This window comes from Malaclemys terrapin, chromosome 8 (genome assembly GCF_027887155.1).
Source record: "Malaclemys terrapin pileata isolate rMalTer1 chromosome 8, rMalTer1.hap1, whole genome shotgun sequence".
Classification (NCBI taxonomy): Eukaryota; Metazoa; Chordata; order Testudines; family Emydidae; genus Malaclemys; species Malaclemys terrapin.
Window position 1 is genome coordinate 52,570,036 of NC_071512.1, and position 18,239 is coordinate 52,588,274.

The 18,239-nt window shown below is 43.4% G+C and overlaps 1 protein-coding gene across 10 annotated transcripts in view; it reads left to right on the forward strand.

Moving 5' to 3' along the window:
* RASAL2 (RAS protein activator like 2) overlaps nucleotides 1-18,239 on the forward strand; it is a 274,328-nt gene that overhangs the window by 231,281 nt on the left and 24,808 nt on the right. For all 10 annotated transcript variants that reach the window (XM_054037195.1, XM_054037197.1, XM_054037198.1 and 7 more), the window contains 7 exons: nucleotides 1,276-1,429; nucleotides 4,788-4,886; nucleotides 5,567-6,121; nucleotides 8,572-8,716; nucleotides 14,376-14,520; nucleotides 15,462-15,698; nucleotides 16,404-16,605. In XM_054037195.1, coding sequence (XP_053893170.1) covers nucleotides 1,276-1,429; nucleotides 4,788-4,886; nucleotides 5,567-6,121; nucleotides 8,572-8,716; nucleotides 14,376-14,520; nucleotides 15,462-15,698; nucleotides 16,404-16,605 — 1,537 coding nt within the window. The remainder of the gene's footprint in view (nucleotides 1-1,275; nucleotides 1,430-4,787; nucleotides 4,887-5,566; nucleotides 6,122-8,571; nucleotides 8,717-14,375; nucleotides 14,521-15,461; nucleotides 15,699-16,403; nucleotides 16,606-18,239) is intronic.

Consider the following 18,239-nt stretch of genomic DNA (forward strand, 5'->3'; position numbering starts at 1 on the left):
CTCCCATCAGCGTAGGTAATCCACCTCCCTGGGAGGCAGTAGCTAGGTCGATGGAAGAATTCTAGCATAGTCTGTATGGGGACTTAGGTCACTTAACAATGCTGCTCAGAGGGGTGGATTTTTCACACCCTTGACCGATGTAGTTAATCCGACCTAATTTTCTAGTGTAGACCAGGCCTACATTGTGGCCCAACTATGATGGGAAACCTTGGTGAGAAAGTATTGCTTTAAAGTGCAGCTGTACTCTGAAAAATGTGTGCACTACTACTCACACATCTGCTCCTCCTTATGCTTAGTCTTATTTGCTGTGCATTGCTTAATAGTGATAGGGTTAAGCATGTGCTTAAGTGCTTTGCTGAATCGAGGCCTAGAGTAGCAAATATGTTTTTACTGTTTTTATCCCTGTTCACTGTGCAGAATCTAATGCAGTAAGAGGGGGACCTGGATTCTATTCCTTGTTTACTATCAATCATTTCGTTTACTAAGTTCCAGTTACAGGGATGATCAGTTAGGGATGAGTAGCCCCACCAAAGTAGTGCCATTGAAAGCACAATTTTACCTGCAGAACCTTTTATTCCAGGTAGTGATGCACAAGGAGGAAAGAACCTGAGGTGATAACATTTATTCTGGAGTCAGAAACTGGTACTTTACAGCGCCACTTTGACAGTAGACTGCACTAGGTCTACTTTATTTCATTCAGGCCTTGCCTACACAAACACTTAGCTCACAGCAAGCCGGGATAAGAGTCTACTCTGCACTAGCCCCGTAGCACAAATGCATGTGTGGACCCTCTGCTGCACACCAAAATTACTGTAGGGCACTTTATCTACCCTACTTTGAAACAGTAGATTCAAGCGCACTGACAAGCTTCTAGTGCACGGCATCAGGGTCCACATGGACACTTAGTGCCTGGCAGGGTAGATTTACACCCCAGCTTGTCACAAACTAAGTTTTTGAATAAACAAGCACTAACATACAAGTATCACATGGAAATTTAATTCTGAAAATATTGTAAACCATTTGACATGCAAAACTCGTCCCAACACTCTAAAGGTGACAAGTTAGCTGGAGGTGTGTGTCTTTGAGAAGTCAGAAAGAACCAAAAGGAGACTGGCGGAATTTATTTGTTTTAGGGTTATAAAGTACTTGTAAAATTGTACAGACTGGTTAACCCATCAGTCTCAATCTTCCTTTGTTTCTGGATCTTGTCAAAGCTTGTTCAGGAGAGGTCTCCCTGACCCCCTCTTATTTTTCCCCTCTTGTCCTCTTTTTCAGGTCTCGTGGACTGCCAAAGCTGAAAGAATCTCGTTCACATGAGTCTTTGCTTAGCCCGGGCAGCGCAGTGGAGGCATTGGATCTTGGGATTGAAGAGAAAGTTTTTGTCAAACCGCTTCACAGCAGTATCCTTGGACAAGACTTCTGCTTTGAGGTAAAGAAACTCCACCCCATAAAAGTACAGATTGCATGGTGTAGTCAGTCAGTATGCATTCCCAGTGTACACTGTTTTGTGATTTCCTAAGTGGGTGAATAAATCTGTTTTCTCAGACATTTGAGGTTATGATGTAGACCATCATCGTAAGATTCTAAAGTCTTTGGGGTTAATGACGTCCATCAGTCAATGGGAATAAATCTTTTCAGTTACTATACTCTTCTAATTGAATGTCTGTGTATCTGATACATATCTAAGCATTTGTAATGTGCATCAGATATATGTCTTAAGCTTGCTTGTTTCATTCCTCATAATCTGAATTCTCTTACAATACATTTTAAAAAAAAGTTAAATATGACCAAATTGAGAAGTCAGCTGATATAAGAGCTCTGCTCCAAAAGCCCTGTTCTGGCAGGTTATTGAGGAAAAGCTTGAGTAAACAGAGGCCTTGCAGGTGTCCGGAAGGTCGTCAAACTTGAACTTTGTCAGGCAATCAAGGGATTAAATCTGTGGCTCAGGGCTTCTGCTGCCCACTGGCCTTCTCCCTCGCTCCCCTGCATTCATATTATGGGGCTGTTAGCAACAGCACCCCAGCTGATCTTGGTTACCAACATCCCATGGGAAGAAAGTGGCCTCTAAGTTAGAAAGGTCTGCAAAGTTAGTGGAAGGCTACTAAAGGTATATTACATAAGTGTGCTTTTAAATTGGATAAACCCTACCTAAAACACATGTCTAAAGTTGACAGGATGAACACCATATTATCAAGTCCTACTTCAAGGCCATCACGCTCAACACAATGTCATGGGCCCACTCGGTCTTCAGTGGAGTTATGCCTGGGATGAATATGGCCCCAGGTGTCTAAATCCCTGACGCAAAGATCTGTTTGCTACCTTGAAAACTGCTCTATCAGAACGCCAAATATATCAGTCTTATCCCTTTTCCTTAAGGGAACACGTTCAGAAGCTGTTCCAACTCATTTCAGAGTAGTATCTGTTGTGTGGATATTGATCTCAAAGGCCCAAAGAGTTAAAGGTGTCTATAATCTCTTTCACTGTCCAACATTAAACAGAGATAGGTAGGTTTGGGGTTATTTTAAACAGAGGCCTTGGTTTTACTCAGTAACTTGACAAACACCCAAAAGCATTTATTCAAATGAAAAGTTTATTGATTAAACAGAAGAAGGAACAAGAAATCAAAACAGGCATTTATACTGAAACTCAGGTTGAGTGATTATGCAAAAACAAACTTAGTCAAAACCTTTAAAGCTTTTCTCCTTTTGGAGGCAAAAGATCAGTCTCTTATTTTCAGAACAACTTTTCTTTGATGAAAAGGAAAGAGTTAATTTTACTCCAGCCTTGATGTGTAGAGGGCATTTACTTATCCTCGGCTTAACAGACAGACACAAGGCAGAGGAGAGACAGGTGAGAAAAGATGGGTGAAATAAGCTTTTGCTGATGTTTTTGGAACACAGGACCGCTGATTAGTTACAAGAGGATGCTTTTGGCTGGCAAGTCGACCATGACACCTGCTACTTGGATCCTGATTTACGATCTGGTCAGGGATTTCATCTTACTGGATATTTTCTTCATAGACAAGGCAGGCTTGGATGAATACAACATAGTTGACTTCAGGATTCGATGAAAAGCCAAGAGAGTGAGAGATAGAAGGAAAGAAGGGAGGGCATAAAATAACACCACAAAGCAGGGGTTCTCAAACTGGGGGTGGGGACTCCTCAGGGGGTTGGATGGTTCTTACATGGGGTGGAGCTGTCAGCCTCCACCCCAAACCCCACTTTGCCTCCAGCATTTATAATGGTGTTAAATATATTTAAACGCATTTTTAATTGATTGGGGGTGGGGGTCGCACTCAGAGGCTTGCTACGTGAAAGGGGTCACCAGTAAAAAAAAGTTTGAGAATCATTGCAACAAAGGAAGGGAAAATGATGCAGGATCTTACGTGCCCCTGCAATGCTGGCAATTATATATCCCTGCTAATGGGCTTGAGGACTGGATGTCACAATCATGTGATGACTTTCAGCACTCACGGGTGAAAACAAAGTACCATGAACAAGATTAAGGCCAGCAGGCCTTCCTCTCAGGAAGAAAGTCCTTTAGATGAGTCAAGGTGAGCTGGGATGAGTTGCAGTGCTGGCAGTTCGGGGGATAAGCTGGGACACCAAGTGGGATGGCAGATGAGAGGGAGAACTGAGCTGAGCTGATCATGTCTTTTTTCAGTCTCTTTAAGAAAGGGTAAAAGTGGATGTCATAGTTCATCTCCATTGTTATTTTGTCCACCAATTAGGCCTCAGATCCATCACACCAATTTTCGTCTCTTAATTCTGGTTCCACATCTTCCGTTTTTAGCCAGCATAATTTCAACAATCTTTGGGTTATATCAACATGGCCTTTTTGGTTTAGATTAATCAATCTTCTTTGTCTGGTTCTTTTGCACTTGTTACAGCATTCGGCATTATAAACAACTTGACCTATTTTTCATGGTTATTGTAACATCTTATGAACTTTCACATACTTTTTACATCTGAGCTCACAATAGAGGTATACTTTGTAGGCTCAATAGTCACAACATAGCCCATTGGCTGGAAGCACTTCCTATTCTGCTTCAATCTTCCTGGGTAGACGGAAGACAGCTGGCAAAACAAATGCAAAATTTAGTGCTAAAATTTAGTCTTAAAGTGGTTTTCCCATGCTCATATATTTGAATGGGACCAAGAACAGGGAGAGCTGGCAAGGCCAAATAAAAATTGAAGCAAAATGTGACTGTTTCCTTATGTGCACAAACAGAGCTAGCATCTGTTTTGCTCCAAGTGGTGGTATCTCTTCCAAATGCAGAGTAAAACATTTTGGCTATTTCAGCCCATTGATGTGTATAGTACCCAGAGTGTGCACTTTTTAGCTTCCTGAAGACAGTATTTCCAGTGACATCCAGCAGGGATTTTTGTGCATCAGACCTTTCATCAACATGTGACTAGCTCTCTCCCTACACCTGCTCTGTTAATGATCACATTGTCTGCCTTGGGGACTTATGGGAATATTGCAAGTATCTAGAGGCTGCAGTTCAGTTAGCATGTGCACAAATTTCAAATTGCTGACTACATCCTTATTTTACAGTCTCTCAGAACATTTGGGTAGAACAGTGTGTTTCCCTTCAGTTTTATACCCATCTGAGCTGAGTTTTTTTTCTCTGCACTCTGTGTCCTTTTCAGGCTTGTTCCTTCCCTGCTCCCATATTTTGCTGCCTCTTTCATATTTGCTCTCAATGCTTGAAAGTCACCTATGACTTTTGCTCCTTTTTCTGCTTTGCAGTCTTGCCAGAACTGGACCTGTGTTTTGTGTTTCAGGTAACCTACTCCAGCGGCAGTAAATGTTTCAGTTGTTCCTCTGCAGCAGAGAGAGACAAGTGGATGGAAAACCTACGCAGGACTGTGCAGCCTAACAAGGTAATAGAAGAGGAAGCTGCAGGAACATTAACACCAGTAAAATGTACATGACATGATTGGATTCTTGTCCAGATGATATATTAAACCATCACAGAGGTGCTCACCTATTTAATTAAGTTGATCACACCAAAGTAGCTACTGAGGAAGGAGGCCACTCTTGGTGTACCAAAATCTACCAGGCACCACTTTATATAAAGTGCAATAGGCTAAACCTTTAACTAATATATTCCTGTTACCTTGTCTCCTGATCCTCATCTCTAAGAACTTCCATTCATTGAGACTGATCAAGGAACTACCATTGTCAGTCAGGCGAAGCGTCTGGTTGCTAGGCTTTAGATTGGGTTTCTTCTAAAGTGTGACCCAGGAGCAAGGATACAGCGCATCATGGCCCAATAGAGGGGATAGCTCTTGGTAACAGAGTGATGTCTGTCTGTGTTTTAAAACAAAAACATTTTTTTTTACTGTTACCAGAAATTTTATGAATCTGCCAGCTGCTGAATGGCAGAAGCGAACAGCAAGTTTGTGTTCTGAACCAATTTGATCAAATTGATTCAAAGGTGATCAAATAGCGATGTATAAAATACACTCATTGCGTGATCAGTGTTTTCTGTTTGAAAAGAAAATGCTCTTTTTCCTCATCACTTTCTCTAAATCAACGCTAAGCTCTTTGTTCTGTACAGGACAACTGCCGTCGAGCCGAGAATGTGCTCCGTCTCTGGATCATTGAGGCCAAGGACTTGGCCCCCAAGAAGAAATACTTCTGTGAGCTGTGCCTTGACGACACTCTGTTTGCCCGCACCACCAGCAAAACAAAAGCAGACAACATCTTCTGGGGCGAACACTTTGAGTTCTATGGCCTCCCGCCCCTCCATAGCATCACAGTTCACATCTATAAGGATGTGGAGAAGAAGAAGAAAAAAGACAAGAATAACTATGTAGGACTGGTCAACATCCCCATGGCCAGCGTGACTGGCCGTCAGTTTGTGGAAAAGTGGTACCCAGTCAGCACACCTACGCCCAATAAAGGGAAATCAGGGGGGCCTTCCATTCGGATCAAGTCCCGATACCAGACCATCACCATCCTCCCCATGGAACAGTACAAAGAATTTGCAGAGTTTGTTACTAACAACTACACCATGCTGTGCTCAGTGCTGGAGCCTGTGATCAGCGTGAGGAACAAGGAGGAGATGGCCTGTGCTTTGGTGCACATTCTTCAAAGCACTGGCAGAGCCAAGGTAAGAGCAGAAGGAACACGTCACAATGATTCCTGAGGCTCATAAGCATTTCTCATGGGTTTTAAAAAAAATAATTCACAGATTAGGAAGGCTGGGTTTGCATAAATTTAAATAGAGATTAAGATGGAACTAGTATGAGGGGTGTACAGCCCTGGAAATGGGAGTTAGAGGAGGGGAACACTACCAAAGGGGAGAGGCTGTAGAAGGGAAGCGAAGTAAAGCAAAGCAGAATGAGCGTTTTAAAGAAGTTTGGGCAAATCCTTTATAAAAGGAAGGCAATATAGGTGTGCAACACATTACCAAAGGCAGGAGTAGAATCTGTAAGTGCGAATATATTCCAAAGTGCTAGATGTAGACACTTAGAGGAGATAATTATTGCAGGGTTAAACATTAGCCCATGTAGGTGGAAGGACTTCATAGCATCCTACCATCACAGAAAGTTACATTTGTATCTTGAGTACATAAAACTGTTTCCTGCATTGCTGGATAGGTGATTCACCATGAACACTGTAGCATCAAGGGGCTTGCAAATAAAATTTTGTAAATGTGTCTTATAAACAGTGAACAGCAAGGGTTCACCACAGTTAACATGGGTGATTAGCACTTGGATTAGCCTATCTGGATTGTGAGTTGCCACTCTGAAAAGCCATACCCGCATTGCTGCATCCTCACACTGGTGCAGCACTCACTTGTGTGTGTCGCTCAGACTTCTGGGACGTATCCCATGGTTCTTCATTTGCAATAAGCTGAGCTACTCTATGATTCTATCCCAACTTGTCTGTTCTTCTGGGTACACAGGGGGCATTGTGGGAAGACGTTGGAGGACTATCCGTGCTCAAATGGTCACTTTGTCACTGCAAAGCGGGTAGATTACCAGCCTGAGTGAAAGTGGAACCCAAGCTCTACCTCTATGACCCCCAGCTGTACCAGCTACCCTGAGTTTTTAAAGCACAGCCAAACTTGGATGAGCCGGGTCTTGTGTGTGGACGGGAATGTTTACATAATCCTTTAACTTTTATGTACTATATTTACCATCTTCCACTGCACATGTCCCTCTCGATAGAATGTCCTTTATGACCAAGCGTGATGAGAATTCATACAATATCATTTGCTTGTCTGATCTAGAGCAGTTTACAGCTAGAGTAGCTCCTATAGCATTGAACTGTAATAATTCTGGCAAGCCATCTCCAGATTCCTTCAGTGTTCCTTGCAACAGATAAGTAAATTAGCATGTTAAAGCTCTACCTTTGTAGTGCTTGTATTTTGGATTCTAATGTACTGGTGAAATCTTACAATGTAGGATATTACAACCTGGAGCTCTCAAGTGATCAATCCAGGATTTTATTATATTGTTGTTACGCTTGAATCTCACTAATTTACACTGATTGAGAAAACTATTGCCAATTATTAGAGACTTCCTAGTATACTAGTAATGTGCTTCAGTAAATTTTGTGAAGTAGCATTTTAGGGATGTGAGACCTCACGACCTCTAACTGTGTGAGAGGCTGCCACTTTTTTTTCCTGCAGATTAGCAAGCTTCTGTTGTATTATTCACAGAGGCTTGATGGGATGTTAAAAGATGTAGAAAACAAACAAAAATTTGGTCTCTGCCCCCAGGAGCTTTATAGTGTCTGAGGCTGGATTCTGGAAGGAGCTGATTGCTTTCTGTGGGATGCTGAGTGCCCTCAGTTCCTGCTGGAGTAAGCAGCTGAGGAATTTGATTACCACGCAGGACTGGGTCCTGTATTAGGAGCTTGCAGTCTGCTTTGATTCTTGCCCTTTGTTCTGTCTGGCGTGCCTGATAGCCTGAATGCAGTTCAACACAATGCTAAATCAAGGCATAGTAGGAGTGCTAACTTCGTCTCCCAAATCCCCAGCCCATTTTATGCTCATTAATTTCATTAGTCTAAATCCTTCTTAATAAAATTCCTTTATTCAATAAAAAGTTGGATTTGCTTGCCTCCTGATATTTTGAGTTTGGATAGCAGGGAAACGGAGCTAGTTATCTCTAACATACATCAGTAAAGCATGACTATAACATGTCAGCCATGGAGGAGTGAATATGTCATAAAATGTCAAAAAAGCTTGGTTGAAGGGATTTTTTATTTAGCGGCCTGCTTCCACCTTTCTAATTTTACCCACCAGTCCCAGCTGCTATTCCAATTTTAGAAATGAGTCCAAAAATGACAGAGCTGGGAATCTGTATTGGCCTATGCAGTCAGGTACACAAATGTGAGGGGAACTCTAGCTAATCTGTATAGCCCCCAGTGCTGTAATATCTGCATGCCTTCCCCGAGGCCAGGCACTTCAGTTCAATAATCCTCTCATCCTGTTTTGAAGAGTGCAGGGCTCCTTTTACTCTTCCCATCTGGGTTCTAAAGTCATTGAAAGAGCATAGCATGATTCTGTTTGGTTAATAAACCTTATTCCTGCTGGACTTTTTCCCTCAGGACTTCTTGACCGATCTGGTGATGTCTGAGGTAGATCGCTGTGGGGAGCATGATGTTTTGATCTTCAGGGAGAATACACTTGCCACCAAAGCCATTGAGGAGTACCTAAAGCTGGTAGGACAGAAGTATCTTCATGATGCACTAGGTAAGAAAGTACCAGTCTCTCTCTCTCTCTTTCACAGAACCTAGAGCCAAATACTGTCAGAGCAATCCACCAAGTAACATGGCTGTGCTTTGAGTATCCTCGTGGGAAATGCATTGACTGCTACTCCAGCCTCAAGGCTGGAGTTGGTTCTATGGCTCTAGGACCGCCGTGTACTAAGATTCATGGCCCCTTGCCACATAGCACCAGATCCACTGGCCTCAGCCAGTGCATACAACGGCACAGGGATCTTTCATCTAGGGGACTTGTGGCATGTCCCTTGCGTGTACTCCTGAAATGCTGCTCTCTCACCATGTGCAGTAGAACCTCACTGGTTCTGCTGCATCTGGGCCCTTCTTGTTTATGGAGTGCAGAGACAAGATTTGGCTCCTAAGATTTGCAGCAGCTGAAAAAAGATCACACTCACTTCTGTGTGGATTAAGGGGTCCCGTTTAATGGTTATCTCATCCCAATGCTCTACATTTTTCTAGGTACCATCTTTTCCCTTGTTTCTCCTTATTGATTTAAATGTCATAGGTCTTCATTATGATTTATGAATCATTCAGTGTGGAGTACATGAATAGGGATAAAGGTGATTTTGATAATCTAACAACTAGGAAAGATACTGACAATATAGATGAAGTTCAGTGCTTTTGCATCGTGCAAGATTTGCATCTGGATATTGCTGGTGAATCCAGTATCACATATAATCCCAGCTGAAAGAAGCTAAGTGGAAATTTCAAGAAAGGGTCAGAAGTGTTCTGCGTAAACTTGCATAGCCCCTTTGGTGGGGGAAAGGAATCGTAATGTTGAAGATGTTCCATACAGCAGGGCAGCCCAAAGTCCCACCTGAAAACTGATATGCACCTAGGGGTGTGAGGCTGAGTGCAAAGCTGATCATCCACTGGATTTGATTGCTGGGGCACCTCCAACCAAGCTGTTCCTGTTCATTTGTCAAGGAAGATACAAGTCCAAGCCAGTATTGGGGTTGGGTGCATGTATGTATTATAATAAAGATTTGACAATTTGTATACACACTATACAGTAGCATTGAGCTACTGGCAAATTTCCAGGGTGGCCCTCTGAGTCACAAGCATTGGTCATGACCTCTGCTTTTAAGCAATTAATTCAATACCCTGAGAGTCACGTTTCTCTTAATCCCACCCTAACCTTCTAATCCTGCACCAGATGCAAACAGAAATATTCAGGGTTACATGTGGCCAGCTGGAGAGAATGAGGCTGTGAGGCTAGTGAGCATCACAAACCAGGAGAACCTGCTTCAAGCTGTTCCGGTGACCCTTTGAGATGCTTGTCTGAAGTGCTCTTTACTCAAGGAAAAGAACAGAATCAGTTGTTCTCCAGGTGCTCATCTCAGCCTACATGCTTAGCTCTTGCTCTTGTGATGTCCCAGGTCTCAAACCCAGACCTAGGAGACCACAGACAGCAACTGCATCCTGTCCTCCACCCAAGGTCTGGTGAAACCTGGTGGGTCAAGAAGCTAGTAGGACTATAGCCTCAGTCAAGGCACCGTCCACGGAAGCCCTGACTGGAGGATTGTCCAGCTCTACCAGTTGTTCCAACCATGCTATTTAAGCCAGAAGGTGGCACAGAAAGTTTGCCCAAGCAACAAGGTGATTTCTTCTTGTGGTTACTTTGGATCCTGCTTGTGCTTGCACCCAACCCTGTTCCTAATTCCTGCTCCACTCCTGTCTCACCCATGTCTTCACTCCTGTTCCCACTGTGCTCCATCCCCGTGCTTGATCCTTGCCTCTCCTCTAGTTCCTGCCCTTACACCTCACTTCCAACCATCTGTGATCAGTCCTGGCTCCGACCCCGGCCTCCGACTTCTGACCCTGACTTTGGCTTGACCCTTGGCTCTGATTTTTGCTATCTGACCTCAGCCCTGACCCTCAGCTTCGATTCTTGCTTCTGACTCTGGCAATTAGAAATTGACTCTGGTGCTGACCCTTGGTGCCATTCCCCAACCTGGACACCTGCTCTGCCCACTAGACCTGACTCCTGCTCTACTAGGCCAGACCACCTGCATCCCCATACCAGCACTCCCCCTATCCCCCAACTTCCCGCCTTCCTAGCCTTACCCCTTCCAGCAAGCCTGCTTGTCTACCTGTCTTACCTGCACAGAGACACTGCTGGCTCTGTGTCCATTCCTCCCTGCCCCCCCAGCTTTGCTCTTGACACGTGCCACTGCCAAACAAGTAATCCCAGCCACAAGTGCTATCCCAACATTGGGTATGTCTACACAGCAACTAGACACCTGCAGCTGGTCCATGCCAGCCGACTCGGATTGCAGGGCTATTTCACTGTCATGTAGATGTGTGAGGTGGGAGGGTCCCAAATTGGGCTCCAGCCTGAGCCCAGAAATCTATATAACAATGAAACAGTCCCTTAGGCTGAACCCTGCAAGCCCGAGTCAGCTGGCACGGGCCAGCCACGGGTTTTTCCTCTGCTGTGTAGACATACCCATTGCGACTCAGAGTGCGCACAGCTCCCAGTAAATGGACAGCTTCTCTACAAGGAGGCTGTGACGAACTGGGACTGTTCTTAATGTGGCCTTTGAATGCTGAGTGGGGAGTGTTGGCTGGGAAGGCAGGGGAGTGTGGCTAGGATGGTCTGCATGGGGGGATGGGAGACTGGCCGAGGGAAGATACCTGAGCATGTAACATGAGAACCCAGGAAGGGGTTAGAGGCCAGGTGACCCCTTTGCCCGGGAAACTGAACAAAGGCTGGGGAGGAGTTTCAGTGCTGGCTGGTGGAATGGCTGGGAGGCAGACGGGTCTCTGACCCCCAAGGGGCTGTGGTGCCCTGGGACCCCAAGATGCACCTAACTGGGGGGATCCTGTTGTCTGTGCCTGCAAGACCTGTCTTGGACTCTGTTCCTGTCGTCTAAATAAACCTTCTGCTTTACTGGCTGGCTGAGAGTCATGGTGAATCGCAGGAAGCCGGGGGTGCAGGGCCTTGGGTCCCCCCACACTCCGTGACAGAGGCACTGCCAGCTGTATGCTGGTTCTTCTCCTGCCCAAGGTCCCAAGATGAGCCACCTTTCCCCTCCTGTTTCTTGGCCTAGGGGAGATTGGAAATTGAGGCAGGCCAGGTTAAATCATGTCAGAACTGACTCCTTCCAAGAGACCCAGCCCTCCTCCCTAGTGGCCTGGAAACTGGCCAGTCATCCATGTGTTAAGTGGTTGGCCAGATTAGTCAGTGTCTCAAGTCAGAATCGGAGATGTGATTATGTGTATTTTGAGTGTATTGTGTATATCTTTTCAAATTCTGCCAGCTTTACTCTCACTGGGTAGACCCTTAAGGCACTACTCAACATGAGTAAGAGTGGCAGAATCTAGCCCAGTACATGGAGGCAAGCAGCATTTTACTTGATGCCTTGTCTTCCGGCAGATTTAATTATCACCTTTTGGTTCAATATGTTACATTTGACTGAGAGTCCTTTAATGTGCAGTAGCTACATGGATACTTTTATTTATACTATTTATACATTGTTTTGGACACCAGTACTAAGCGATAAGATTGTGAATCATAGAAGTTAGCGATGGAAAAAGACCTGTTACGTCATTCAGCTTGTTTCCAGCCTAGGCCAAGATGGCTCTTGAAGATATATTTATCTAGTTTTAAGTGCATTACACAATACATTCAGTTAGATTCCATACTGTGCAAAACAAATTAACCACGCTGAATTCAGTATTAAGTGTATAGTATACCTACAAGCACATTTTAATACATGGTTAGGATCTGGCTATGGACTACGGAGAACAAGTTACAAGTGCATAAAAAATGCTTTGGAAACTATTGTTACAACCAGAGTTTGCTTACCTAGAAGCGGTGCTGAGCACTTAACTTAGCAAATAATACTAAACTGCCTTCCCTCCGCATAATTTTTCTGTAGTGGAGCCCAGATTATCTTAAAAATAACCAATTAGTTTTTTATCAAATTGTTATTCATCAGCCAAAAATACTTGTTTTGATTATACTATAGCATTGCTGTTTACTAGATTGAATCTCCTTCCTTCTGCTGTGAAAAGCTGCTTTCTAATACTTCAGTTCTCCTCTTAGAAGTTCTTCTCTTTGGCCAGAGTTGAAGTACTAAATAATGCTCCTCACAGCTTTAGGGCTGGTCTACACTGGGGGGGGGGGATCAATCCAAGATACGCAACTTCAGCTACGCAACGGTCGACGGTGAGCGCGTTCGGGGATCGATGTATCGCGTCTTAACGAGACGCGATAGATCGATCCCGGATAAATGGATTGCTACCCGCCAATACGGCGGGTAGTGAAGACATACCCTTATTCTGTGCTGTTGAAGTTGCCCTGTAATCCTTTAATGGCCCAATTTCAACCTTTGTGGCAAAGTACACTGTGAACAGAACTCATTTCAGGAAGTTGTAGGTTCCGTTTCTTCCCAGGGTTCAGGCACCAGCAAGTTTCTAAACTGGATTTTCCCATGAACTATGAATACTTGTTCAGAATAATTACAGCATGACCAGGTGTTGGCTGTAAGGTTATATACTCAAGCACATGAACAAAAATTTGTGGAGGTGAAAAGATTTGGGTAAATGTACTACCTGTCCTGCTTGCAAAGCCATGGGTGGTTTGGTTTTGGGTTTTTTTTTTGTTTCTTTCTTAAACAACAATTTTTGCACGGACAGTCCTTCCGGCATAAACTCCAAACTGGGAACATCTTCTGAGGACACAACTGAGGAGTCACTGAATCATTAAGCAGATAAGGGAAGATACCAGTGCACAGTGGCAGTTTAAAAAGTAATGAGTATGCTAGAGTCCATATGAGAGAGAGTAGAAAATACTCTGACATTACAGAATATCAACCAATGGAGGTCCCACCATGCCCAGTCTGAAGTTGTGTGTCCAATTTCAATTGCCTCACTTTAAGAAAGAGAGGGTAGAAATTTAAAAGCTCTAGAAATAGGCGTCAAAGATTCCGCAAGATGTAAAGATGACAAGAGACTGCATAAACCAGAATTAGTTAACCTGGATTGAATTATTCACAGTTGCAAAGAACAGAGTGAAAACTGGTGATGCTCCTTTTTTACCATGTCTCATAACACAAGAACCAGGTGACACTCAATGAAATTAAAACACAGTAAATTGAGAACTAATAAAAATAAAAAGTATTGTCAGATTCATTGCCAGAGAAGGTCACAAAGACAAATAGCCTGGCTTTGCATTTTAAAGGAATGGATAATTTTATGATCACTAATAACATTTGTTATTTATGCAAAAAGAGGTAAGGATAATCATTCTTCAGGGTGTAAGCTGATATCTTGCAGGGGTCAGAAAGGAATTCTCCCTCTCATCTTCCCCACCTCCCAATATACAGCAGTTGCACAGCTGGCTAGATTCATTATTTTGGGAAGGGAGAGGAGTGGGATTTGCCTTCCTCTGACGCCTCAGCCGTTGGCTAGAGCACCAGTGGCCTGATCTGGTATGGCAAATCCTGTGTTTGAAAACAGTTATGAGGAGTCATGTACTCCACATCTGGTGTCTGGAGACTACCTCACTGCAGATGCTGGGTGCAGAAAATGCAGTTGCCAAGGAGAGGCATAAACAGGATTTAGAGATACATCAAGAAGACTTTTCTATAATTGCCACTGTTTGTAATCCTCTTCCCTTACAGGGGAATTCATCAAGGCTTTATATGAGTCAGATGAGAACTGTGAAGTCGATCCCAGCAAATGTTCATCCAGTGAATTAACTGATCATCAGAGCAACTTGAAAATGTGTTGTGAGCTGGCCTTTTGCAAGATTATCAACTCCTATTGGTAAGCACCTCTCTCTCACTCATTGGCCACTTGGTTTGACCATTTGGTTAGGAAAAGTAAAAATAGTATCCCTCTCTCTCCAAAATATGGGAAAGCAGCATTTGTTGTGAGACCGAGGACAAATATACTTCCATATATTATAGGAGCTTGGGTTCCTGTGGCTTACCACTCTCTACACAACATCGCAGAGAGAAGTTCTGTCCAAACAAGGAGTACTGACACCATACTCTGTCCTAAGTACTGTACCATATGGGAATGTCCCCTGAAATATTTACTGTGGCACTGGAGATACAGTGAATGATGATTGAATCAATGGGGTAACTTGAAAACTAAACTTCAGAAGTTCAATTTGAACTTTGAATAAGCAGCTGATAGCTTGGATGCTTATGTGAAATGTTTTTCAGACCTCTTAGATCTGCAATAGTGGTCTGGAAATTATATTGTGGGGAAAAAGCTTCACAGGAGATTTCTATTAGTGTCGACTTCTGATCAAGCTTGAAATGTTGAAATTCTGTCTTTTCTGCTTCAGGCCAGATCAAATGAAAAGTAATAATAAAAAAAAAAGTTAACTCAGCATTCAAAATTTGAAGTCCAATTATAGAAATGAGCAACAGTTCAGTGTGTTTCTGAATTTTTACAAACCAATTTGTCATTCACTTCAAACTAGGGATGGACATTTCTTAACCTGTAAATCAAAGTGATCGAAAAGGATTTAGTTTTATATCTTCTAGAGGAATGCTTTGAATAATACTTAAGTGTACCAAATAAAATGGTGATCTAGGAGCTAAGACTAGAAACCTAATAACATTTGCTGGGCTGAAATAACAGAATAGCCAGCATTTCTGTTTCTTATGGTTTTGCATTTCCTCTGACAGGCTGTCAGTTCAACCTGTTACATTTCACGCCTTTGTCATTTGATTGATTGATTTAATTGTTTGCAGTGTGTTTCCTCGTGAGCTGAAGGAGGTGTTCGCATCCTGGAAGCAGAAGTGCCTCAGTCGGGGCAAGCAGGACATCAGTGAACGCCTGATCAGCGCCTCACTCTTCCTCCGTTTCCTGTGCCCGGCTATCATGTCCCCTAGTCTCTTCAGTCTCATGCAGGAGTATCCTGACGACCGGACATCTCGCACTCTGACACTCATTGCTAAAGTCATTCAGAACCTCGCCAATTTTGCTAAGTAGGTGGCAGTAGCATATTAGCCCTGAAACAACAAAATATTCAGGGGTCTCAGTCTCACTGCATATTATTGAGGAAAGGAAAGGAGAGCTCTGTGCAAATGCAACTCTAAAGCTAAATCCTAGGAATACTGTGTGAAACTTTGAATGGGGAGGATACTTTTCCACCCACACACTGCGTGGCTACATAAACCATGTGTACACTGTTGGCCTGATTCTGTTTTCAGGAGTAATCACTGAAGTCAGTAAAATGACACTGGTGTAAACTGTTATAATTGAGAACAGAATCAGGTGTTTTCTGTGTAAGTACATATACACTTTGGTTTTTATTTGATCTCATATAAAGAATACAAGTAGAATTCAATACAAGTTACTGGAAGGTGGTAACTCTTTTTATCCAAACTCCCAGCCAAAGGAATGATGCAAAGGACATATGCCCAGAGTCTCCTAAAAGGGTAGTGGGGGGGGGGGGGGAGGGCAGTGGTGGTTCCTGTCACCCAGTGGTATGAACAGTGGATTGTTAGTACCCAGATGAGTCAAGCAAAGCAGTGGGATTCTTCAATCACGTGCGCCTCCCTCCCCCTTCTCCTTTCAGGAAGAAAGATGAAGGGGAAAGCATTAGAATAATTCTCTGAACACTTATCTGTTGTATTCTGTGTGGAGGTCATTCGCTCTCTCACTCTCTCTCTCTCTCTCTCTCTCTCTAGGTTTGGTAATAAAGAGGAGTACATGGCCTTCATGAATGATTTCCTGGAACATGAATGGGGGGGAATGAAGCGCTTTCTGCTGGAGATCTCTAACCCAGACACCATCTCAAACACCCCTGGGTTTGAAGGCTACATTGATCTGGGCAGGGAGCTCTCAGTTTTGCACTCCCTATTATGGGAGGTTGTGTCCCAACTTGATAAGGTAAAGCAGGCTCAAGGGCTGGGAGGCTGGATTCTGCAATAGTACCATAGCAACTGTCAACACCAGGAAATACCCAAGTCCTATTTTAGGGGGATCTTTCTAAAGTTCAGTAACTCTTTAGAAAAGTATGTGACTGTGGTGTTGAATATTTATCCTTTCAATGATTCCAGATCAAGGCCTAGCTCCTGCAAGACCTGTGAGACCTTGAACAGGATGTGCAAGGTAGTTGTGCTCCAGCACAAGTGTAAATGCTTTGCAGAGGCTGGGTGTTCAGTGTTGTCCTCTGCACAGTGATATGAAGCCTCCCTGAACACCCACTCCCTTACTCACACCTGTGCAGGGTAAAAAGGGCTGGGCATGGATGGAGAATGGAAATATCAGTGGAGACAACTCATTGCTGCACATTCCCTTCTTAGGCTTTCCTCCTCCTCCCAGATTGGAATAGTTTAACAGCAGTGTTTTCATTAAGGGCCTGAGCCAAAGACCATTGCAGTATCTGGGAATCTTCCTGTTGATTTCAACCGGCTTTAGATCATATTTAGCATAAGATCAGGTTCCCCATGTATGCCCTGTCCCATTCGTATTTTTACATGCCCCGCATTGTGCATGGTGAAGTTGATTCTCTAAGAGCCAACACTGCAAGCTCCTGAGATCTGAAAACCAGGCGGTGTCTGTTCTGCTACCTACACCATCACCAGTAATGGACATTCTGTCATCAGCCTTTAGCTGGCAAATTGGCTGATGCATGAGACAGAACAGACTCCAGCTTGCTTTTCCCTAGCCATGTGGGCTCTTCAGAGCCAATAGAATTAAAAACTGGTAAGTAGAGAGAGGACTCAGACACAAGGAACAGAGTTCTTGAATAAGATTTTGCCATTTTTACATGTTTACAAGCATTTGGCTATTATTCCCATCACACTGCAGAGTTTCAAATCCGCATTATGTTGTCTGCAGTCCCAGATTCCATTTACACCGTACCTGTCAGGTCTTTTCTTTTCAAATTGGAGATGAGTTGGTCTGCAGAGAGCTGCTAATAATATTTTGTTACTACAAAGGTTTGTAGAAATAATGATTTATTCAAAGATTTATTTCCTACTGGTACAGTATAAAATTATTTGTGTTTGGTGTAGTAGAGTAAATCTAAATGCCCTTGATGCATGAAGATAAAAACACACATTTTAGTTTTATAAGGATTTTTGGATTTGTTTGTCAGTTTCCCATCTACACTCTTACATTTTTGCACTCTAAATGTCCTATGCAGTAAAATCTCTCCTACAAAGACTGCTTTCCTGAGGCCACTGGAATGACTACCTGAACACAAATGGGCAGATCCTGAGTTCATGTACAACGGGCTATTGCCAGTTTACCTCAACTGAAGATCTGGCCCAAAGACTGAAAGCTTCTGGCATTGCCAGAAGGAAAAAGAAGGAAAAAAAAGTCCTCTTTAGAACTGGACTGGACTGGACTTATGAATTTGCCGGTATGAGATCTTATCTCATAGTTACTGGGGGCTGCAGAACTGCTCTCAAAATGCAAATAAGTGGTACGTGGCTTGAGAGTGGAGGTAGGAAGCGGATACAGTATTAAGCCAGCGTATACTGTGCTCTTTTCCCAGTGCAGATGTCTCAGTATAT